Here is a 23,675-nt window from a genome sequence, read left to right as displayed (position 1 = left end):
AAGGGATCCCACAGTGCCGCTGGCAATGCTGTCATCTGTGGGTGCTGACGCGACAGCTCATCCAAACGGGGGGAGCTTCAGACAGGAAAGGCGCTCTTCACTGCACTAGCCCTGGCCGTGAGCACCCATCCTGAGCAACCCTGTCCCTTCGCACCGAGCCTCGGGGCAGCTGCCATGGCTGTGGTTACCCCTGGTTGCAGACGGTGGAGTCGGGCTCAGCGATGTTAAGTGACCTGCCCGGAGCTGCACAGCTGCTAAGTGGCAGAGTTTAGAAGCAAGGACCCAGCCCAGAGCCCACAGTTCAACCACCGACCATTGTCCACGGGCAGGACTCTGAGGGATGGGGGGACAGCCTGGGCTCGGAGCCAGACACTCAGAGCTGTGTGCCACAGCCAGGTCTCTGCCCTCAGCTGACTCAGACCAGTGAGGCCATCGTGCAGGGGTGGCACCTTTAGCAGGGACGTTCTGGGCCTTTCTCTCTGCCTGGTGCTGGAGACTTGGCAGTAAACAGGGCGGGCATGGGCCCTCCTTTCTGGAGCTCACAGCCTGGAGACAGAGCGGGAGAGAAAGCAGGCTGCAGGCGGACTTGCAGGAGCACTGCCGAGGGAGTCCGGGGAGGCACTACCTGAGCTGGGAAGAATGAGAAGGAGTTGGGGGAGGTGCAGGGAGGAGTAGGGGGGAGAACCTGCAGAGTGAAGACCTGGGGGGACCAGAATACTCAGGGCTGCAGAGGCTAAGCATCCAGGACACACACAGCCCATAAGACCCGCACTGAGGGCTGGAGAAAGAAACCACTTCCAGCTGAAGTCAGGAAGGCTTCTTGGAGGAGGTGGCTTGTGCTGGGCTGGAAGCTTGAGCAAGGTGTTGGCCTTCAGCCTTAGAGGGCTGGGCATTCTGGATGCCAGGGTTGAAAGCGTGCAGTCCGCACTGGGGCAGATGGGCCTGGGAGCCCACACGAGGGAGTCTGCACTGTGCGGAGCTCTGGGGAGCCATCGTTGGAGCAAAGGGAACGCCGAGATATCCCTGCGCTGCTGAAGATGAACGGCGGAGGCGAGAAACCTCCAGCCATGGAAACTTCCATTCCATCCCTCTGGGAGGGAAGCCAGGAGTGAGTGATTTTCCAGAAGTTTCATGACTTCCCCGTGTTGGTGACTTTTCTAGTTCCTTACAGCGATTGCCACAAAGCCTGAGACCAGAAAGAGACTAAGGGGGAGGGGTGGCCTGCTGGGACGCCTGCCAGGGGGAAGGTGCCCTGGGGTGGGGGGTGGGGTGCAGAGGGGAGGCAGGAGGCAGCCACAGAGCTCCTGGCCCCGGGGCCGCTCAGCATGGCAGAGCTGATCCTGAGCTGTGGGAACCCAGCCCCAGCCCCGGGGGGGAGGCGCACCCTGAGCAGGGGGCTCAGTACCGACCCTCTGGGTCCACACACTGGCAGTGGGCTGTCCTGGGCCTGGGCCACCACGCCAGGGCTCCAGGTGGCAGCTCCCCAGCTGGCTCCTCTCACAGTGCCCCGGGGGTCTGGCCTGCAGCGGTGCCCAGCTGCACCTGGGTCAGGTGTCCCCCAGTTCTGCGAAGAGAAAGCTCAGCTGGACACTCACTCCTCTGACCCCTGCTGTGTTCTTCAGCCAACTCCAGCGACGCCCGAGTGCTGAGCTGGATGAGAGGGAGTTTCGTCCTTCTCATATTTGATTTTCCTCCTTTTCAAGAAAACTACTTCCATTCTATTGGTAAGACAGAGAGAGGGGAGAGAGAGATCGTCCACCCTCCGGTTTATGCTCCAAATGTCTGCAACAGCTGTGGGTGGGCCTGGCTGAAGTCCAGGACTCCAGGCAAGTCTCCCACGTGGGTGGCAGGGACCCAGGTACTGGAGCCATCACCTGCTACCTCCTAGGTCCATTAACAGGAAGCTGGATCTGAAGCAGAGTGGCCAAGACTCAGACCAGGCGCTCTGAGATGGTTTTTTTGCAGTTGTCTTAAGCTTTGCTCCAAATGCCCGCCCTTTGTGTTGGATTCTCTTGGCCCACAGAAGCACCATGATTTTGTGTATTTCAAGGGGAACTGTTAGATCCCAGTAAGATATTGGAATGCTCGTTCTCTTTACTCAGCAACTCTACATCTAGAAGTTTATCCTATGGGAACAATATGTACATACACCTGCCGATACAAATATATTTTCAAACAAAGGTTACTGTGGCACAATTTATAACTCTGAAAAGTTAGAAACAATCTAATGGCCCATCAGCAGGGGATGGCTTGAGTAGTTTCTGGCACAGGCATGCTTTCAAATTACGCACAGCTCTCAGAATGATTGATTAACACCGGCACATACCACGGACTTGGGAGTCTGTCCATGATGCATTGCGAAGTGAAGAAAGCAAAAAGTTGCAAAATGCTAGTGTTGTGTTTTTAGACAGCTGTTGTATGTCTTGCAGGTACGGCGGCAATATAGAACACAAATCACATCAGGATGGATGCAAGGAGGAAAACTCCTGAAAAATGTAACTAACTGTGAGCAGTGAGAAACAGAGTTTACAGAGGATCAGCTCCTACCCCCAGGGCAGCTGAGCACAGCGCACAGTCGCCAAGGGTCGGCCCCAGTGGGAAGAGCCCCTTTCTGTCTCCTCTTTTTCCAGGAACAGGAGCCTGACTGTGAGGAGTGTGGTGGAGGAGTCGTGCAGTCCCATGGCTCATCTGTCTGGGAGGGAAATGCCAGCTCACCCTCCTTCCCCGGCATGTGGAAGCCCACCAAGGCCTGCCCTGCGGTTCTCCCAGAGCCCGCACCTGCTCTGGCCTGGCCGTGCCCCCAGCCAGGTCGGACGACTGCACCAGCCCTCAGCTTCTCCGGGTTCTCCCTGCTCAGCCACACTTCCCTGGCCTGGCTCTCAGGATCACGCAGCATCAGAAACGAGAAGTCGGGACACAGCAGTGAGAGCCCGGCTGCGCCTCCCAGGCTCTGCAGCCCTGGGCCGGTGCTCCCTTGACCCCCACCACTGAGCGCTGACCCGGTCTCAGCCAGACCCCAGCTCCGAGCCTCTCCCGTCCCTGCCACACCCAACAGAGGGTCTTGGGCAAGTCCTTCCAAAGCATCTCCTTTCTAACAGGAGACTCTAGCAGGATGCGGTCCACCGTCTTGAGGATGCGAGGGTAAAATGAGAAAATGTGAGTAAAGGAACGGGGCCACCCTGCCCTCGGCACCTGTTGCATGCTTTGTCTCTTGGGCATCGTTAGGGCTGTTTACCCTCCGAGAACACCAAGGCCCATGGGGCGTCACCCAGCCCAAGTCCTGTAAGTAACAGGTGTCCGTGGAAGGAGACAAGGTCTCCTGACCTCCAGGCGGACGCTTTCCCGTGAGCCATGATAATCCCCGTCTGGAATGTGGGTTGTTCATTCTCCCAACAGGGCACGTAGAGGTACTGCCTTTTCCAGCTCCTGCCACAGCCAGAAGCCAAGCAGTCCCAGGCTCTGGGGAGGGTGGGCTGTGCGTGGCCAGGCCCTGTGGCCACAGGGGTTTTCCCTGGCATGGCTCAGCTGCCCCTGAGTTGGCGCCTGGGCTGTGAGTCATGGCTGCCCCAGTGCAGCCACAGCCTGGCTCTTGGAGATGGTCCAGGAAGACGTGGGGCTCCCTCCAGGCCCAGGTGTCCTTGGCCAGGCTCAGAGAGCAGGGAGTGGCCCAAGAGCACAGCAAGCAGGTGGGACCTCATGAGGTTCCCCTCAAAGGCCCTGGTGGGGGGGAGAGTTGGGAAGCTCCACCCTGTCCCTGGGCTGTGGCCTGGGTCCCGCGAGTCTGGGGTCTACAGGGCGAGGACCCCTGGCTCGTGCCAGTCCCACAAGCACTGCACCTCTACAGCTCAGACGTCTGCCGCGCCTCCCCACCCACGCACACGGCCAGCCAGACACTACCCTCGAGCCACAGCCTGCTTCCCCTCTCCCTCCCCTGCCCTCACCCTGCCACACATCCCACCCTCCTCTTCCTCTTCCCTTGCGTCACTTCTTGCTCTCTGGCACCCCTGGCATCCGTGTCTTCCGTGTTCCTACCTGGCCCTGACCATGACTCACCCGGACCTGGAATCCGGGCTCCAGCCGACGCCACTCACGAGCCACACACACCAGCCTCGGCGTGGGCTGTGGGCAGAGGAGGGAGGCAGAGGCTGTCCCAGCTTAGTAGCCAAAGCCCAGGCACATGCTGAGGGGCAGGCAACAGGAGGGGCTCAGGCTCCTTGGCACCAGAGCCTCTGAACAGCCCTGCCTCCCCATGCCCTGCGGCCCAACCCAGGGCCCTGCACCACAGGCCCAGAAAACCTCTTCCCCCCGAGCCTGGGGAAGCCAACCTAGGTCTGGGCCAGCCAGCCCCAGCACGGGATGGGCAGTGGAAACCACCAGTTTTGGGAGGAAGGAAACACGACTCAGGACTGGAGGGACCTGTCTGGGGACCTGTGGCTGGGGGGAACCCCTGCCTACCCCACGCACGCCCCCTCCCACCCAACACAGAAACCCGTACACAGGAGAGACCAGAGACCCCGAGTGAAAAGCACCAGGTTTAATATTAAAATCTTTCCCTTAAAAAAAGTACACGGATAGGAAAACTTAGCGTACAAAATAGCACTTCTGTTGTATAAATGTGAGTTACTGTGAGTCCTAAAATACTTGTAAACCTAGGTGAGTATATCTTTGGTACCGTAGTGAGACCCCACTCCTCCTCCTTCGACCAGGCTTTGGGGGTCCCGGGGCAGGTGCTGGCTGGCACCCACCGGGGTCAACCTTTCCTCACTCCCTTTCCAGCCCTGCCCCTGCCAGGGTCTTGGCCATAGCGCTTACTCCCCTGGCACATCTAATGCCCACTGAGCTGGGGACAGTGAGATGCCACTGCCAGGCCTGGGCAGTGACAAACACCACGCCCCATGGCATGCTGCCTCGGGCAAGTGAGAGGGCAGTGTCCAAGGCGCCCATCACTCACACCGCTGTCCGCGGTGCCCACTCCAGGCTTCTCGTCCTCTAGGGGACATCCTTGTCCCGCTGTCCAGCCCGCCTGCAGCACATACGTGGATGGCAGGCGCTGGGGTCGCGGGCCGCACGTGGTCATGTGATGTGTCCTCTGGGCCCCCTCACCCAGGAGAACTCCAGAGGTCAGAGTCACTGCGGAGTGGGGTCCTTGCCATGCCCCCCGGGGAAGCTGCCAGGGGCTTTCCAGCTCCCCAGCTCTCACCCCAAGTCGAGGTCCTAGCAGCTGGGCTGTTGGGACTTGCAGGGCCTTGGGGGAGGCAGCACTGTGCCTGAACCCCTAGAGTGTGCTGTGTGGTCTGGAATCTCCCCAGGGCCCAGCTGACCTTCAGGATGAAGAGTTGAGACCCTCGGCCTTGCTTCATCTGGGCGAAGTGCAGGCCTTTGGACTATTCTAGAATGTTGGCGCTGGCAAGGCACTTGGAGTTAATGAGTCCAACGTGCTCATTTGTCAAAGGGGTCAACAAGGCCCAGGGAAGGCAAAGGATTCCTCCAAGATCTCACAGCAGGTCCAGCGCAGAGTCCGGGCCATGTCTTGGTGCATACACGTGGTGCTTCAGGCTGGCACATCAGCAGTACACATTGCACATGGGGCCTTCCCAAAGTCTCCAGCAGGGGCATCCAGACCACGGACAATGAGGAAAAGTCCCCAGGACAACGGGACCCGAAAGATGGGACATGGGCACCTTGATGGCTGGGTATGCCCCAACTGCCCTGGGTGGCAGGTGTGGGCCAGGGCATCCTGCATTAGCTAACAGCACTCAGTAAACACAGAAGGCCCCAGACCAGCTCGGACCTGGGAGAGGGGACACTGGCCGCAGGGGAGGTGTCTGCTGGAAGGGGCACCTCTGTCCAAGGCGGGCCCCAGCTCAGCCGGGAGCTGGGGACACAGGGTCCCTCCCAGCCATGCTGGATCCAACTGCGAGGTGAGGAGGGAGCCGCAGCCCCATCAAGGGCAGCTGGCCGGACAGAGAGAAGCGACAGACTGCCTCATTCACCCCAGGGATTCCCACCTGTGCACCTGCCTGCCGGAAGGAAAACCCACCTCGTCCATCGTGTCTGCGGGGAGACGGAGTCTCCTGGGAGGGCCCTGCACAGAGCCAGAGGCAGAGGGCCGGTCACGGCTCTCTCACCTCCCAGGCCCCCCGGCTCTCACCTCCCAGGGCAGCCCCAAGGTCTGGGACCCAACACGTCAGGGGCAGAGCCTCCCAGAAAAGACAGCTGAAGGGGGCAGGTGGCCGGGCGGTGCCGGGTGCTGGGAGGCAGGAGGGGGGGCTCCAGGCAGGGTGGAGTCGGGGCCAGCCCCCTACAGGAAACTGTCCTCCGCTTCGGCCCGCAGCCCCAGGCAGCCCGGATCTGCCGGTTGCTCCTGCTCCGGCTGGGGCTCCTCTGGTGCCTCCACCTGTGGCTCGAGCTCTGCTTCTTCTTGGGGCTCCAGGGGGCTGTCACAGGAGATGGTGGAAGACGTGTTGGCCTCGTTCAGGGTGGAGCTAGAGGAAGGAGGCGGGTGAGTGAGGCGGGGAGGGGACATGGGAACACGCAGGAGGCTCTCAGGACTAGTTGTCTGAGTGTCCCACGGGCATGCTTTGGCTCCCACAGTCCTTGTAGAGACTACGCAAGGGCTGCACCGTGGAGGACCTGTGGCTCAGGGAAGTAATGTCCCTGGCCCAGGTGAGCGGAGGAGCCGGACTTCCCAGCAGGTGCAGCTGACCCCAAAGTCCATTTCTCAGCCAGCAGCATCTACCCTCCTAAAGGACTGTGCTGTCTCTTAATCCTCCCACCAACCCCTACCTGAAGGGCTTTCACTGTGGTCATTTTACAGAAGAGCAACTGAAGTTCTGAGAGGTGGAGCCGATTGCTGAGGGCACAGAGCAGGGTCAGCATTCACAACCCCCACCAACTGAACTCTACAGTGACTCCTCTGTGCCGTCTCCCTGGAGCCTGAGGATGTTGGCTTCCTCCATGGCACAGCCAAAAGGACAAAGGGCCCGCTCTGGCCTGCGTGCACTGCCAGTGCTGGTGGAGAAACCGAGGCTTGCAGGGGAGAAGCCTGGGCAGGTACCATAGCAGCGGTAACAGCCGGTGGCTGCCCCACTCCACCCTGGGCTGGATCTCGTCTGGGGGTGGGTTTGGCCTCCTGGGCAGCCCCGATCTTCAGCCGAGGGGGGATCCTGTCTCAACAGCAATCCCAGGCCACAGCCAGGGCTGTCCCACGCGGCAGCCTCAGGCATCCCAAGGCGAGAAGAAAACCACCAGCCTCCTTCCTGGCCTGAGTTCTGGCCTGAACTGCTGTGGGTGCCTCTACAGCCACGCTGGGCTCCCAGGGCTGAAGGACAGACCACAGGCCTGAGGCTGGCCATGACCCTGTCCTTGGGGCTACGACAGGGCCCAGAGAGGGGAGGGTACCCAGAGCCTCTTAAAAGGCAGGGCTCTCGGCCGGCGCCGTGGCTCAACAGGCTAATCTTCCGCCTAGCGGCGCCGGCACACCGGGTTCTAGTCCCGCTTGGGGCACTGGATTCTGTCCCGGTTGCCCCTCTTCCAGGCCAGCTCTCTGCTATAGCCCGGGAAGGCAGTGGAGGATGGCCCAAGTGCTTGGACCCTGCACCCCATGGGAGACCAGGATAAGCAACTGGCTCCTGCCTTTTGAACAGTGCGGTGCTCTGGCTGCAGTGTGCCAGCCGCAGCGGCCATTGGAGGGTGAACCAACAGCAAAAGGAAGACCTTTCTCTCTGTCTCCCTCTCTCTCACTGTCCACTCTGCCTGTCAAAAAGTGTAAAAAAAAAAAAAAAGGCAGGGCTCACAAATGATCCCCAGCCCCTCCTTCTATGACTGGTCTTTGCCTCACACCTGACGTCATCCCAGGTCAGTCCTGTCCACTCATAGGAATGAGTACTTGGCCATGTCACCTGCAGCCAGCTCAGCCCCAGGCAGACACACACACACACACACCATGCATGCTGTGCGGCTACCTGGCAAGGCTGGGGGAGCCCTCCAGGGGGCCCTCATCAGCAACCTCGGGCTTGGGGTCAGGCAGGGGGATGATGTAGTCATTGTCGCCCTCGTTGGGCTGCACGGCCGTGTAGAGGACAGAGCCGGTGTCCAGGGGAGATCGGAGGCCGTGGAACCCTGGGAAGCGGGCTTGGGACCGGAGGATGGCCGGGTGGTCACTCCTGAGAAACTCCTCATCCACCTGCTGGTACTTCTGCTCCGCCAGGCATCGGGGGGAACCAGAGAAACAGAGATGGCTTCAGGGACCATCTGAGCAAGTCGGGCCACGGGGGCTCAGGAAGGAACGGGGTTTGCTACGCCGCCCCGCCCAGAGGGAGGGAGTGGAGGCAGCACAGCCTGAGCGCCTCACCCCTCCCCACTGCAGAGCAGGTTAGCGCTCTCCTCCTGCCCCCATTGTCCCCAGGTGCCCTCACCATGAGGAGGCGATGACTCTACATCTCCCTGGTCCCTGGGAATGCTGCCGGGCATGGGCACAGGGGTGAGAGCCAGACCTCAGGAAGGGCCGCGTCTGCACCTCCCCGCCTCTCCCTGGCTCCTGCTGCTGGACGGGGCAGCATTTTAGGGTCCTTGCGGCTCTGTGTGCCTTGGAGCAGCCTATGACAGGGTTGCTGTGGTCATAGAGCCCCAGATCTGGCCAGGATGCAGAGGTCTGGGAAGGCAGCAGGATTCCAGGGCTGCGGCCCCGCCCTGTGCCGAGTCAGTCAGCGCCCACGTAGGAGCCCACTGAAGAGCTCTGTGCCACCAAAAAGGTAGCTCATCGCCGCAGCCCAGGTCTGTCCAGCAGCAGCAGAGAAATGGAGGCCCAGAGAGGGTACGGGGGTCTCCTCCAAACAACAGCACCGCACGCAGAGCCCTGAATCGGGGGCCAACTTCTGCATCACAACTCTGCGCCCACCCTGCCTCAGTTTACCTTTTTGTAACCCTCGCCCAGCAGCCTCTCGAGAAGCAGCACGAGTTGGGAGAAAGGGGGCCGAATCTCAAACTTCTCTTCCCAGCACTTCTGCATGATCTCGTAGCTGGGGAGAGAGGCAGAGCGGCTCAGGATCTCGGGTTTGGGGCCCAGGGGAGCTGGAGCCGGCAACTCTGGGAACGCAGCAGCCAGGCAAGGGGGCTGGGAGGGTGTCGGACAGGCGCTGCCTGCCATCGCGGCCTTGGCCTTCCCTCCCAGCACCCCTAATCTGTCTGCCACACGCTGGGGAGCCCATGCCCCAGGTTTGGCCCACAGGAGCTGCCGTCCCCTCCGCTCGGTGGTGGGCTGTGGATGGCCCGTGACACCGGCTGGCCCGGGACAGTCAGCTCCGGCATGCCTGCTGGACCTGTGGTGCCAGCAACCGGCAGCCGCGTGGGCAGTGCCAGCCTGGAAACGAGGCCAGCACAGAGGAAAGCAGAGAGAGCCCAGGCTGGGACGAGAACGTCCTCATGACACCGTCTGAACACCAGATCCAGTCCTGCCTCGGCTGAGCAAAGGGATGTGTCTTTGGTGTAAGCCGGCAGGGCTGCGTATCTGTGGTTTGCACCCACAAAACCCTCCCAGGTGGGGCAGGCTCCACTCACATCTCGTCCGAGGCGTGTGCGGGCTGGGCCATGCGGTAGCCCCGCTTGATGGCGTTGTAGAATTGCTCGTTCATGGGCAGCTCCGGGTACGGTGTGCCGCCTGTCAGAGAGTAGAGACAGGGGACCCGCAGGCTTAGGTGACCCTACTCTACCGGGCCCAGGGAGGCAGGTTGGCCCTGGTGGGGGTGAGGGTGCAGGGCCCTTGGCATTGGCAAATGTGGGCTGCCACCCTGCCCAGAACACCTGATAACCAGGCTCTTGGGCGTCACTGTCCAAACTCTCCCTCCCAATACCCAAACGCAGAGATACAGAAGTCCCAAGGGGACAAGAACCTGCCACGGCCACACAGCAGGGGGGAGCAGAAAAACTGGGGTGTGGCCCAGAGCCCCTGAGCCTGTCTCAGCACCTGTCCCACAGGCGGATGCCATGGCACGGCCGGGGGCAGAAGGGCGCCTACCCAGGGTGAAGATCTCCCAGAGGAGGATCCCAAAGGACCACACGTCGCTCAGGGTGGTGTAGAGGCTGTTGAAGATGCTCTCGGGGGCCATCCACTTCAGGGGCAGGAAGGTCTGTGGGGAGGGGGGATGGGCTGAGTGCAGCCCCGTGGTGCTCGGGGCCGGAGTGTGCGGCCTGGGGCTCGGGGGCGCCGAAGCACCCAGGAAACTGTCCCTTGGCTCGCTGGCTGGGAGAAAGTCCCAGGGTCCCTCACAGAACAGGTGCCCCCTTCCGAGCCCAGGAGGGTTGCCTGGTGGGCACGCAGGCAGGGGAGTCAGGAACCTGCCGTGGCGCTACCACCCACCTCTCATCCTGGCTCACTGGAAAGGGGGAGAGGAGTGGGAGGCTGGATGGACGCATTTAAGAAAATTTGTCTAATTGAGAGGCAAGCAGACACAGAGCACCCAGCTGCTGGCTCACCCCTAAATGCTGCACTGGCCCTGAGCCAGGGGTCAACGCTGGGAGCCAGGAACTCAATCTTAGTCTCCCACATGTGGACCCAACCACTTAAACTGTCACCTGCTGCCTCCCGGGGTGCCCGTTAGCAGGAAGCTGGAGGCACGAGCAGACGGAACCAGGCACCCCGACATGGGATGTGGGCCCCCCAAGTGGTGTCTTCACCGCTAGACCAGACGCCCGTCCTGGATGGTCACACTTCAGCCAAGCCAGCGATGGCTGGGACCTACTGCTCTCTCAGACAGTGTCACCTGGGCTTCCCCATCTTCCCGCCACCCCTGGGACACCACATTTGGTCTGCTCCTCCTTCCCACCCACCTGGGGAGCCTGTCGGTCCTTGCCAGCCCGGCTGCACCTAGGGGACCTGAGCATCTGCTCCTCCTCCTGCTTTGTGCACATCTGGGGGGCTTCCCTCCCGGCCCCTTCCTGCCTCTTCCCACTCCTCTGAGCCCCACAAGAGCCCCAGCCGCGCTGATCGGGAGGGAGCCCACCCCCGGGGGCCCCGAGGAGGCACTCACGCTGCCTTTGGAGATGTAGTTGGAGTCGCGCATGATGTCTCGGGCCAGGCCGAAGTCACAGATCTTGACCAGCTTGCCCTCACAGATGAGCACGTTCCTGGCCGCCAGGTCTCGGTGAACGCACTGGGCGGGGCAAGTGGGGAGCTGAGCCCTCGGGGCCCTGGTGGGAAGACCCTCCACCACTGGGCGAGGGGGCGGGGCCAGGCGGGGGGGGGGGGGATTGAGTGCCCTGGCTGGCCCCGCCCAGCAGAGGAGCCCTGAACTCTGGCTATCTGGAGAGCCACCTTCCCCCACCCCAAGGCCACACGTACGTTCTTGGAGGCCAGGAACTCCATGCCGTTGGCCACCTGGTAGCTGAAGCCCACGAGGTCCGTGTAGCTGAGCAGCGGGGACTCGTTGATCAGAGTGGTCCGGTAGGTCCTCTCGGGGGCTGGGGGAGCACAGAGGGTCATGGCCATCTTGTGTCTGCTCCTGGCCCACAGAGCTCCAGGGAGCGAGGGTCCTGGGCAGTGGCTACTGAGCCTGCAGTTCTCCCCGACAGGAGGGGCTCCTTGCTAACCTAAGCCACGCCCACTTCATCGGTGCCCTCACTGGTCAGAAAAACTTGGTGCTAGCCCTGGGCCCACTTTGCTCAGCCTGGACTACTCGACTCTCAGGGACACCAGAGCAGCTGGGGCTGGCTGTGAACAGATTCCGTCACACCCAGGCCCTAGAAGGCCATACCCCCCCTCCCTCCCTGGCACTCCCACCTCACCCCTCTTGTGCCTGCATGATATGTGCATGCCTCTGAACTTGTAAATAGGATCCAATACACAGCAGCTTTGTGCAGGTGGCAGGCCTCAGTGTCCACATCCATGAAATGGGCACACGGCCACCTTCTTCCCAGAGTTACCGCAAGGCTGGGCAAGAAGGCGGTATCATGGTATGTGCATATGTGAGGACGTGGTGGCCACCCACCGGAGGGGACGTAGTTATCATAAGGGGCCATGTAGTTGGAGGAGTCGATGTCAGCGTATTTGACGTCTCCTTTCATGTCCAGCATGGGCACGTAGTCCACCGACTCGTCCTTGCTCATGTCCATGTAGCCGCCATCACTCTCGCCGGTCAGGGACATGTGGCTGTGGGCAGAGGGCGTCACAGGAGAGGCCATGGGCTTTCCTTTCTCTGCCCTGTCCTGTGCCCCCTGCGCACAAGGCTCAGTCACTCACTCTCCTTCCATCGGTCCCCATGCCACAGATCTGCCCTTTCAAGCAACCCGTGAGGCCCCAAGCTGGGCTCTGGGGCTGCCCAAAGGACACGCAGCTGGGCACACGTCCTCAGTGAGCTCACATGAGGCGGGTACTGCTCCCTGGGACGAGCGCCACCAGGTAAGTGTGGCTCCTCCAGCACCACCCAGGCACGAGGCCCCGGGAGTGCCGGCACCTGCCCTGCGTGGGCAGCACGGGCTGGCCTCGGATCTCCATCAGCAGTCTTGGCACCCAGCGAGCTGTGCGGCCAGGAGGGAGATGGGTAGGATTCCGATCCTTCAGCCGGGACAACAGGGCTGAGTGTTCCCCTCTTCCGTATGCCTTCTGGACTCTCTCCTGCCTTTGCTGTGGCAGTCAGCAAAAGAACTAAGACACGGTCTTCTAGAAATGACCACGGGAGCTGGGTGCCGCAGGGGCACCGGGGAGGCCAGAGGGGCAGAAACGGGGAAGCTGTGACTCGGGAGGCCTGACTCTCACCCCGCCCCTGCCTCTGCCCCTGCGTGCCCCGGGCAGGACAGCAAGAACTCAGAGCACAAGGCCAGTGCGCGGGGTCACGTCTGCAGAGGGCGTGGCCCAGGGCCTGGCACTCCGGCACGGCCAAGCAGGGGGCAGGCGTCCCCAGCACTGCTACCATCACCCCATCATTCCCTCACATGGGCTGGACAGCCTGTGGCGCCCCCCTTCACCACTCCCCATGGCCTCAGCTTCCTCTCCTGGACAAGGAGGCAGCGAGCAGGTGCCCCCCCCCACCACGGGCCGCAGCATCCCGCTGGGTACCTGGGCAGCCGCAGGCCGACGGCCAGGGCGTTGCTGTAGAGCTCGGCGCTGGGCGGGCGGCGCTTGTCGGAGTGCTGCTGCAGGAAGGTGTGCTTGTTGCGGTGCAGGTAGTCCACCAGGTCGCCATAGCGGCAGTACTCGGTGATGATGTAGATGGGCCCTGTGGGGGCACCGGGCTCAGGGCCAAGACGCTAACCACCAGGCAGGGTGCTGGGGGAGAGGCAGCTCGCCCGGGGGCTCGAGGCCGTGCAGACCCAGGCTCTCCTAGGAGCAAGGCCCTTAGTCTCCCTGGGACTTAGTTTGCACATCTATTCCGTGGGGCTAGCGACACTCAGAGGATGAATGAGATAGTGCCACAGTGTCTCTGTCAGCATGGCGCGTGCCAAGCACGCCATGACTGATAGGTTTGCAAGGCAAAGCTGACGATGGAGCCAGAGCTTACGGGTTCTATGCAAGTTCAATGCCTTTACTCAATCAGCGGGAGCTTTAAGACATTGAGGGAAACATTAACTTTGAAACGAGTCATCGCTGAGGACCTCCGCTGGCCTGTGCACACAGCGTACTTCCGTATTTTGTTCTGCTTGCTCAATACCAAGGAAAATCCCAAATATCACAATACACAGCTGCAGAATAGTAACTTTTTTTTTTTTTGGTCGAACTTGCAATCAGAGCTTTCAAATAAACACAGTTGGCCAGAGAGACATCCTTCCAGGATCTGAGAGAAAGCACACTGGGGGTCTCCCATGGAGGTGTCCCAGGAGTTTATGGCAAATCAATATACGTTATGCAAAAACTCTGCATGGAGTTCAGAATCTTTGCCCCAAAATAAACCCAACTTTTGATTTCATTCTGCTATGAACTTTCAGACACCCCCTCATGTAACTCATCCCAGGGTCACATGAGTTGTTAATATCTCAAAACGTGTTGTGCAAATCAAGTGGACACCTGGATTTGGAAGCAGCTGGGACCTGCGCCGGAGTGTTTTTGATTGCACCAGTGTCATGTCTGGGACTGTGAAATGAGGGCTTGGGCTGGGCTGGGTGGGGCCCCTCCTGCGGGAGGGTCCTGGTATCTGTGAACCACCTGCGGCCGGGGGGGGGGGGGGGGGGGCGAGTTGGGAGTGGCCAGGGACCAGGTGCTTCCCCTAAGCCTCCGGGGAGTGGGCTTGCTCACCTCCTTTGGTGCAGGCCCCCAGCAGGTTGACCACGTTCAGGTGTGGCCCGAGGTGACTCATAATCTTCAGCTCGGACATGAGGGCTTGCTTCTCGCTGCTCCGGGCTGTGGCTGAGGGCAAGAGGGGCCCAGCCAGGGCCTGTCACTGTGGCTCTGCGGATGCCCCTTCCCGTGCTGGGAGACCAAGTGGCCAGGGGTGGGGGAGGCACCAGGAGGCCGGGGTGTGGCGCCCTCTCGTGTGGTGTGGCCGCACAGTCTGCCCAGAGAGAGACTGAACGTCCACAGAGAGCCCGGGGGGAGTGGGGTCCAGGACTCACATTTCAACATCTTCACTGCCACCTTCATGGTGGCCTGCGAGTGACTGAGGCCGTGGGCTGTGGCCTCCACCACCTGCCCGAAGGCGCCGGAGCCAAGGGTGCGACCTGGGGTAGAGATGAGCCCTCAGCTCCTGGCCGACCAGGAAGTGGCAGCTGCCACCCCTCTCAGGGGGCGCAGGGCCACTCTCCCGGGTCAACCACCCCCAGAGCCGTCCTGTCTCCCCAGGGCACATGGCTCCTCGACACCCCCCACCCCCACTTCCCCAGCCTGTCCTCCTAGGTCCTCTCTCGCCTTGGAGGGGTCTCACCGTCACAAGACCTCAGCGCTGGGGGCCAAAGAAGGCAAGACTCCAGCCCTAGGTCTCAGAGCTGCCACGGGAGGCCTCCTAGCACTGACCGAGCACAAGCTGGTCCCGCGGCAGCTCCCATGTGGAGTCGTAGGGCAGCTGCATGGGGTCCACGTAGATGTACTCGTGGCCATCAGAGCTCACGGACTCGATCACCTTCCACCGGATCTCGTAGCGTGGCTTCTGCAGCACCAAGAGCAGGAATGGACTGTCATGGGGGTCTCTGACCTTAAGGTCCAACAGGCCAGCCCCGCAGAGGACAGACGGAGGCCCAGAGAGGGACAGGGCCACATCTGAAGTCACACAGCAAACGAACGGCTGAGCCACAGCCTTCAGGGGCCCAGAGGGGACAGTGGCGGAGGAGCCTGTGGGACTTGGCAAGCTGAGGAGCAGCTGATGGTGGGGCCTGGGTCATCAGAACCTCCATGCCAGCTTCTCCCAGAGCCCCAGCTGCTCCATGGATGGGAGGAGCAGCACAGGCAGCCCCAGAAAGAAAGGGGATGAAGTAGGGGGACTCTGCTGGGGGCGGACGGGGCCTCCCAGGCTAGGTCAGGCAGAGCAGGAATCTCAGGGCAGGATGTTGGGATCACAGCACCGGACAGGGACGAGAGGGTCGGGAACCGTACACCGCTGGCATCACAGAGCGGTGAAGGGTCGGAACAGACACTAAAGTTAGGAGGAGCACAGTGCTCCTCAGTGGACCCAGGCGTGTCCGTGCAGGGAGCCCAAAGAACCCTAAAGCCAGTGCGCTTCCCCCAAAGAGGCCGTGCCCTGTGGCTGGGATGAGAGGGATGATGCTGGAGCAGGGGTCCTGGGGCGCAGTCGCAGCCCGGAAGTCCCAGATAGCCCAGGCTGCTGGGGGTGGAGGCGGCTCAGACACCCAGCGTCATTCTCTATAAATCCCCACGTGAGCTCCAGGCTGCACCCCGCACACGGTCAACTCAAGCAGGGTTCCAGGAGGGTGCGAGCGCGGGAGGGCAGGGGAGCCCCTGCAGAATGGGGCTCCTGGCGGGGTTTGGGGAGCACTCACCTTCTGCCAGATCATGATGAGGATGATGAGGGAGATGATCGTCAGTACCACCAAGGCCAGGATGGCCGAGATCACCACCACTTTGAAGGGCAGCGCTGGGGGCAGGGAGCAGAGCAGGCCTTGGGTAAGCAGGGCCTGGGCAGCTGCCTCCTTCATTCCACTGACCGCTGGCCTCGCAAGTCGTCTGTCTTCATTTCCCACCCCGCCGTGACCCTGCCCAGCGGCCCACCAGGTCAGCCTCTCCATCCTGGCTCCAGTCACGTCTTTAGCTTCCCCGGCAGACACCCCATGCCTCCCATGACCCCAGCTCTCTGCCGGCCTCACCACCTTCTGCCCGCGCCAGGGCCAAACCCCTTGCCTTCATCCTGTCCACTGCCCGGGCCTGCCATGCGGCCTGGGCCACTCTCATTTCTCTCTGAAACCATGCCTGAGTGGACCTGAGCTGAGTTCCATGCCTGACCCAGTGGCCAATGACCTGCGTGGGCAGCCACTCAGGGGCAGGAAGCTGCACATAGAGCCTCTGCCTCCTGCCCAGTTCCACCCGGGAGCATGGGGTGGGGGTGAGCTGGGAAGGGAGGTAGGGCAGTGACAGGTGCTCTGAAGTGCATCCACAGGGCTACCTCACTAAGCACACAGGCCCCACACTGGGACACCCAAGCCTGAGTCTCCTTCACAGCTTTGCTGCACACGTCCCCACTCCTCCCCATCTACCTGGGACAGACTCTCCCCTGCCCTGCCCACTGGGCACCCTGGAAACTCTCCCTCCCACCTGCCCTTCTCTACCCCACAGAGAGCGCTGTCTTGCCTCCCCAGGGTCTCCTCCCCACACTTCCTGCTCAGGGTCCCTGGCCCATGTCACTTGTACCAGCCACACCTCCATCCTGGGAAGCAAGCCCCCATCTCTCCAGGAGCCCACTCTGAGTAAGGAAGGGGAGGCTTCCTCCAGCCACCCCAGCTGTCCCTGGTTGGTGCATGGCATCCACTCCGGGCACCATACAACAACTCAGAGCTGGTCTGTGGGCCGCTGTCCACACTGTCTGACCACACAGCAGCTGGCCCAGGGATGTGTGTGCCCACAGGGAGCATGAGGGTGATGCCGGAAGTAGGAGACCCACCCACGTACCACAGGGCAGGGGCCAGGAGGCAGGTCTGTGCACACACAGGCACGTGCATGGACAAGTCCAGGGGCCTGTCCACCCAGGGTCTAGGCATGCTCACATCACGCTCACGTACACGCCCTCGGCGGCTACCCAGACAGCCAGGCATCCCAAGTCCAGGCTCCCAGATGCACCTGCCAGCTTCACGCACATCTTTGGGGATCAGGCGCCTCTCAGTACCCGGTTCACAGATCCCTACGTGCCAGGCATGTGGCACAGGTGCACAGACGGGTTACACGTGCCACACACACAGTTTCGTTCACATCCAGTTTATAGACCTGTGTTTGCACACATGCATGTGCCCTGGCCAGTTTCACAGTGCTCTGGGCTGCTACAGACGCGCCGTGTGGGCGCCTGGGCACAGTCACCAGGAATGCAGGGGTGTGGAGGGGCGAGGGACGCCGGCGGACTCACAGTGCGGCACCACGGTGACCTCCTTGGTGTCGTAGTCACGCAGGTTGCGCAGCACGCAGCGCACCGACAGCGGCTGATCCACGTGGCGCAGGCGCAGCGTGCTCACCACCTCGAACTCCTGCTCCTCCGCCCAGTACGTCACGTTGGTCTCTAGCTGGCTCTCGTCCTCGGAGCGGTTCCCCAGCGGTGTGGGCGGCAGCTCGGATGGGCACCTGCAGGCAGAGCCAACGAGTGGTGGGGGAAGCAAGGAGGGCTTGTCCAGTCCCCTGCTGCCTCCCTCCACCCGGGGTTCGGCGCCGTGCTCCGTCGAATGACCAGCAGGGGGCGATCCCACTCCACAACGGAAAACCCCAGGTTGTGAGATCCACTCCACTCATTTGCCTCCAGGGTCACACAGCTGGGGGCCGTGTCAGGGGTAGAGGCAGAACCTGAACTGAACCCTGCCTCTATCTATCACGCGCGAACCACCCTGATCAGGTGAGGTTCCTGGGGCGCTCAGGGATCAAGGTCAGGAGAAGCGACAGTTCGGGTCATGCAGTGTCCAAGGAGATGGCAGGCTGGCATTCCACAATGTGGCTGCAGCCTGGAGCAGCGTTTACAGAGGAAAGGGCTGGGCTAGACACAGGCTGTGGGTGCCCAGGAGACCGAGCCCGGCCTGGGTGGGCTCACCTTTTCAGGTCTCTGCAGGTAAACCAGGTGACATTCGGCTGAGGCATGCCCCGGCCACGACAGCGAACTATCTGCTCCCCACTGGCGAGGTGGCTCTCGCTCAGCTCCAGCACACGGACAGGGACTGCGGGGAGAGGGGACAGGGCCCGGAAGTGTGGGGTCAGCAGGAAGGGACTGGCCAGGGAGGACCTGCTCGGGTCCCCTGGAAGGGTGGGGGAGACAGGGAGGCGAACATTAAAAGCAGGTGAACACTGACTACCAGGAAAGCTGCGGGCACTTCAGGGCACTTCAAAGGGCAAGTCTCAGGAGGGACTGCTGTGTGTTTAACACCTCTCCGAGACTTGCTAATCTTCCTTTTTAACAAGAAGGGAGCGGCCCTGCGACTGGAGCTGGGGCGGCCACGCTCACAGAGCTGGCGTGTAATCGCATTGTTTTGTTTCCTCTGAGCTTATTTTAGTGGCTGCCTTAGACTCAGGACATGTGACGCTGAGTTTCCATCTACAATTGGGAGGTTATATTTTGTCTTTCAAAATAAGCTTATTTTAGGCGAGCCGATTGACGAAACACGGAGTCAGGATCGTGTCATCCGTCAGCTCAGAACCCTGGGAAGGCTCTTCATCTGGGCTGTGGTAAAGCTGGACCGGGCCCTCAGGGACCCGCCCTCTGCCCACCCCTCACTGCCTCCCTGCTCTCTGACCTCCCCTCCCCCTGTTCTGACCACTCGGGCCTTTCTGCCATGGCTCTGGCCTCTGCCCTGCCTTGACCCCAACATCCGCTTGGCCAATTCCCTCACAGTCTTCAAGTCGTAGAGCAGATGGCACCTCCCCCGTGAGGCCCACCCTGCTCACCACCCTCCTGAGCCTGACTCTGCCTTTTTCCCCTTGTTACCTTCTAACCTACAGAACTCGCCCGCAGCTCCCCCTACTGTACAATGAGTGTGATGCAAGGAGGGAAACTTGTGACCTTGGTGCATGAACGCCTGAGGTTTTAGAAATACCCATCTAGCCAAGGCCACCTTGGACAGGTGGGGAAACCGAGGCCCAGGGAGAGGACACCCCTGGATCAGAGGGCCACAGGTAGGGTCCCAGGACGCAGTCTCCTGGGTTCCAGCTTCCTGCGTGGATGTGGGAAGACGCAGCAGGGAAGGGGGCAGGGGTGACCCTCACCGTTGACCTGCAGCTGGAAGGAGAGCTGGGCCTCGGCGTCCTCATGGAAAGCTCGCATGGTGTACCTGCCCGCCTCCGCCACCTTCACCCGCACCAGCGTCAGTTCTGACACGTACCTGGGGAGCAGTGTAGGCCGGGAGAGCCAGCTGTCAGAGCAGGAAGGGCTCCTCCACCCCCCCACCCCCACCCCCCCGCTCCCCTGGACAGGCAGGAGAAACAAGGCCCTGGGAGTTGCACAGGTGTCCCAGGTGAGGCCGGGGAGGGACTGGGAGCGGGCAGGGAGGCCCTATTCCACCCCCTTCCTGAGGGTCTGGCATGCTTTAACCCCACTAGTATCCGCCAGTATCTAGCTCGGGCTTCCTAGGTAGCAGGACCAAGCTTCCAAGGTAGCGGCTCGGGCTGTTCCTGTGGCTACCACCTGCAGCTCTGCTCATCACAAGTGTCGGAGTGACCATCTGGCTGGCGCCCATGTCCCCCCGCTGGACCAGATGCTCAAGGAGGGATGGACCCTGCTCTGGTTGCACCACAGCCTCAGCACCCCCCAGGGTGCCAGAGGTGGGCCTGGGTGCGCCGAGCGGCTGCTCACCGGGTCTCGGACACATTGCGTGTGGACAGGGCGATCTCGCCAGCGCTGGAGTCACCCAGGGTGCGGTTGTCCTTGAACCACAGGACGGTGGGCGGAGGGTAGGCCTCGAACACCACCTGCAGCGTCCGGCTCCGGTGCAGGTCGGCGAACTGCAGCGCGCCCAGCTCTCCCAGCAGCCGCACATAGCCGCTCTCTGCAAGGGGCGGGCCGTCAGGGCGGGGCCATGCCCGGCCACCAATGGGGCAGTGCCAACCGGGGGCTGGGTATCAAGTGGGCACCCAAGGAGCCCCGCCTTCTGGGGGGCGGAGCTTCAGACTTTAGCGCCAAAGGAGCCAGGTGCAAGTTGGGGCTGGGCCAACAGCAAGAGCTGTTGGTGTGGGGCCCAGCTTTGAGGTGGGGCTTGGAGTTGGAGTTCTGTGTCTGGGCTTAGCTGAATTTAGGAAGGGGGCTGCCTGGGCCTAGGATGGTGGGCAGGATTAAAAATCATATTGGAGCTGGGGTTCTGGTCAGGCAGGAAGAGTAGGCTGGGATTCGGGGTGGATTTGGGGCTGACACTGCATTTTGGTTTGGGTCTTTCCCAGAACTGGGGCTTTGGTTGGCACAGAGGTAAAGCTGGCCCAGAGAGTGGCTGACTGTACCCTGGGGCTGTGCCAGGGTCTGGGTCCAGCTCAGACTGGGGGTGGGGACTGGGCCCAAGGCACCCACCAACCACAGTGACATTGATGGCCTTTTCATCGCGATGGTCATTCACGCTCTCTGACACGTTGCAGATGTAGGTCCCAGAGTCGCCTGTCTCGGCGTTGGGGATGTGCAGGATGGAGCGGATGTGGGAGGGCACATCAAACAGGAAGTCGGTCACTGGCTCCACCAGCCGCCCACTCTGCAGGGACAGGCGAGGACGAGCCCCCAGATGAGGAGGGGTCCGTGAGAAGTCAGCCTGCAGGCTGAGGGTTCCATCCCTGCCTGGCCTCTCCCCTCTCCAAGCCCCAGGGCCGGCTTTACCTCCTGGCGGGGGTACCGCCACTCGAAGTTGACCACCTCGTTGCCGGTCACGATGCACATGATGGTGATGTTCTCGCCCTGGCGGACCACGGTCTGCACCGCATTCACAGAGACGTTGATGGATGACACTGCAGGAGAGAGATTGACCCAAGGCTGGGGAAGCCGTCCCCAGCCACCAGCGATTCAACCTGAGGATGCGCTAGGGGTCCGGAGAGGGCTGAACGAATGCCGATGCATCCTCCAACCCATATTTGGTGAACGCGTGCTGTACACCGGGGGCTGCTCTGTGTGAACGCAGCAGACAAAATCTCCGTTCTCGAGCCGTGGTAGTTGTCTAATCGGCTGCACATCCTGGATGAGGAGCCTCTGCCTTTGGTGTTAATCTTCACAATAATCCCATAGGATGGGCAGGAATTTTTATTCCTGTTTTGCACAGGACTTAGAGATTACGTGTCCTGGGCAAAGTCATTCGGATAGGAAGTGGCAGAGCTCGGATTCAAACTCAGCTGGCTCCAAAGCCTGTGTCTTTGCCAACCACGTGGTACAGCCCAGGTCCGCCCTGAACACAGTCCTTGACCACGGGCAAGCGCCACCCTCTCTGGAAGCCTCCAGTTTCCTCATGTGTAAAACGGGGCAGCACTGCCTCCCCTCCCAGGCTATCTGAGGGCCCAGAGAAAAATGGAGTTGATGCTTGCTGGCCCGTGGAGGACTGTGCCTCTGTGACGGGGTGTACCTGCCTCTGCCTAGCACCGGGCCCAAAGGGGGGCTCACCCTGGAGGCTGTAGACGTAGTAGGCATCGGAATCCACCTCCCTGTCCCCGATGGTGGTTTTGCACACATAGGTCTTGTCCTCAAAGGTCCCCGAGAAGCCACGTTGGTGGTCATAGGGGATGGGCAGCGGGACGTCCTCCTTCTTCTCGTGCAGCGTCACCACCAGCCGAGGGTCTGTCACTCGGCACGGAATTGTGGTCTCAGTTACCTCCGTGAGGAAGATGAAGAGTTCCTCAGGTTCCGTAGGGAGGAAGCTCATGGTGGGATCTGCCGGGGCGGAGCCAAGAAGGAGGGTCAGGGGAACAGGATTTCCGACCATTACTAACTCGATGTGTGACTTCGAGCAAGTCCCCTCCCCTCTCTGGCCCTCAGTCTCCCTTTTCCAGAATAAAGGTGCTGAGGCCAGCGCTGTGGTGTAGCAGTTAAAGCCACTACCTGCAGTGCCAGCATCCCATATGGGCACCGGTTCAAGTCCCAGCTGCTCCACTTCTGATCCAGCTCCCCGCTATGTCCTGGGAAAGCAGGAGAAGATGGCCCAAGTCTTTGGGCCCCTGCACCTGCGTGGGGGACCTGGAAGAAGCTCCTAGCTTCTGGCTTTGGATCAGCACAGTTCTGGACATTGCAGCCATCTAGGGAGTGAACCAGCCAACCTCCCTCCCTCCCCTCCTGCCTCCCTCTCTCTATCTCTCTCTCTCTCTCTCCCCGCCTGTAACTCTGCCTTTCAAATAAACAAACAAACAAACAAACAAACAAATAACAGAATGAAAGTGCTGCTACAGGTTGGACATTTGTCCCCTCCAAAACTCAGGTTGAGCTGTAACTGCCGTGGCAACACTATGAAGAGGTGAGTAGGCCATGAAGGCCCCGCCTTCATGAGTGGGACAGTGCCATTCCCAAGTGCAAGTCTGCTCCCCCCTGCTCTCTCTTGTCCTTCTGCCTCCTGCCATGGGATGACGTAGCAAGAAATTCCTCCCCAGGTGCCGGCCAGTGATCTTGGACCCAAAAGATTTCTGTTCATCACAAATCCTGGGTGTTGTGTTACAGCACCAAACGCTCCAGATGCTCTCAGAGGTCCCTTCCAACTCCAACATTTGCTATTGGACAGCACCAGGAGAAAGAAGAGAAACCTCAAGTTCAAGTGCGGCTGGCACCTAAAGCTTGGGGAGCAAGGAGGGTGGGGTATGGAGGCCAAGAGGAGCAGACGGGAGCCAGCTGAGAGCAGCCAGGTCTTGGGGGACAGGAGTGGGCTTGGCTGCCAGGAGCACATGCGGATCCTGAGTGGGGAGGGGGGATGAACAGAGTCCTGGGGGAGCCAGGCTGGATTCCCCAGCGAGTCTACATTTCTAACACAGATGCATTTCACGAGGTCTCGGGAGCCTTCTCTGTACCGCCCCTGACGGCTGCAGTGGAAAAAGGAGGGGAGGGAGAGGGAGCCCACTCGGGCCAGGGCCTCACCTGGCACAAAGATGTAGAGCCGCTTCCGCTCGCTGGGGTCCAGCCCCTGCGAGCCGTTGTAGCTGCAGAAGTACTCGCCGGTGTCTGTCCCAGTGACATTGCTCAGGGTGAGCACGCTGGAGAAGGTGCCGTCCTGGTTCACGGCCACTTCCTGCCAGGGCTCCTGGGACAGCCGCTCCCACACCACCGGAGCCGAACCCGAGCAGGTGAGCACGAAGGTGCTGGAGATGTTGAGGACCAGTTCTGGCCCTGGAGGAGTGATGACCAGGCCCTGGGAGGCTTCCGGGCCCAGCAGCAACAGCAGAGACAGCAGCAGCGACCGGCCTTCGGAACAGGAGGCAACAGGGGTGAGCGCGGGGACCTCAGAGCCGCTCCTGAGCTGACCCTGGGAGGAGGCTCTGCACGTACAGCCTCCACATCCCTGGGGGGCTCACCTCCCCCGTCCCTCACAGACTGGGGCCTCCCCGCCGGATTCCGGGGCCTGCTTGCCCAGTGCCAGGGCCCCTGGGACTCCTCCAGACCTCAGTCCCAGTCCCT

At 61.3% G+C, this 23,675-nt stretch overlaps 1 protein-coding gene across 1 annotated transcript in view; it reads right to left on the bottom strand.

The window, feature by feature from the left end:
* Positions 1-4,519: 4,519 nt before the first annotated feature.
* Positions 4,520-23,675, bottom strand: part of PDGFRB (platelet derived growth factor receptor beta) — a 34,724-nt gene continuing 15,568 nt past the window's right edge. Inside the window, exons 3-23 of the mRNA XM_062188856.1 lie at positions 23,139-23,462; positions 21,684-21,950; positions 20,913-21,040; positions 20,616-20,790; positions 19,911-20,103; positions 19,325-19,440; positions 18,159-18,282; positions 17,490-17,701; positions 15,919-16,013; positions 14,939-15,071; positions 14,542-14,646; positions 14,225-14,335; positions 13,052-13,211; positions 11,985-12,145; positions 11,339-11,457; positions 11,028-11,150; positions 10,016-10,127; positions 9,559-9,658; positions 8,915-9,020; positions 7,965-8,197; positions 4,520-6,485 (exon numbers count right to left, since the gene is read on the bottom strand). Of these exons, the coding sequence (XP_062044840.1) occupies positions 6,302-6,485; positions 7,965-8,197; positions 8,915-9,020; positions 9,559-9,658; positions 10,016-10,127; positions 11,028-11,150; positions 11,339-11,457; positions 11,985-12,145; positions 13,052-13,211; positions 14,225-14,335; positions 14,542-14,646; positions 14,939-15,071; positions 15,919-16,013; positions 17,490-17,701; positions 18,159-18,282; positions 19,325-19,440; positions 19,911-20,103; positions 20,616-20,790; positions 20,913-21,040; positions 21,684-21,950; positions 23,139-23,462 (3,281 nt within the window). The 3' untranslated portion in view covers positions 4,520-6,301. The remainder of the gene's footprint in view (positions 6,486-7,964; positions 8,198-8,914; positions 9,021-9,558; positions 9,659-10,015; positions 10,128-11,027; positions 11,151-11,338; positions 11,458-11,984; positions 12,146-13,051; positions 13,212-14,224; positions 14,336-14,541; positions 14,647-14,938; positions 15,072-15,918; positions 16,014-17,489; positions 17,702-18,158; positions 18,283-19,324; positions 19,441-19,910; positions 20,104-20,615; positions 20,791-20,912; positions 21,041-21,683; positions 21,951-23,138; positions 23,463-23,675) is intronic.

This window comes from Lepus europaeus, chromosome 4 (assembly GCF_033115175.1).
Source record: "Lepus europaeus isolate LE1 chromosome 4, mLepTim1.pri, whole genome shotgun sequence".
NCBI classification, from domain to species: domain Eukaryota; kingdom Metazoa; phylum Chordata; class Mammalia; order Lagomorpha; family Leporidae; genus Lepus; species Lepus europaeus.
The sequence above is the reverse complement of the archived record's forward strand: the minus strand, read 5'-3'. Positions and strand labels throughout refer to the sequence as shown.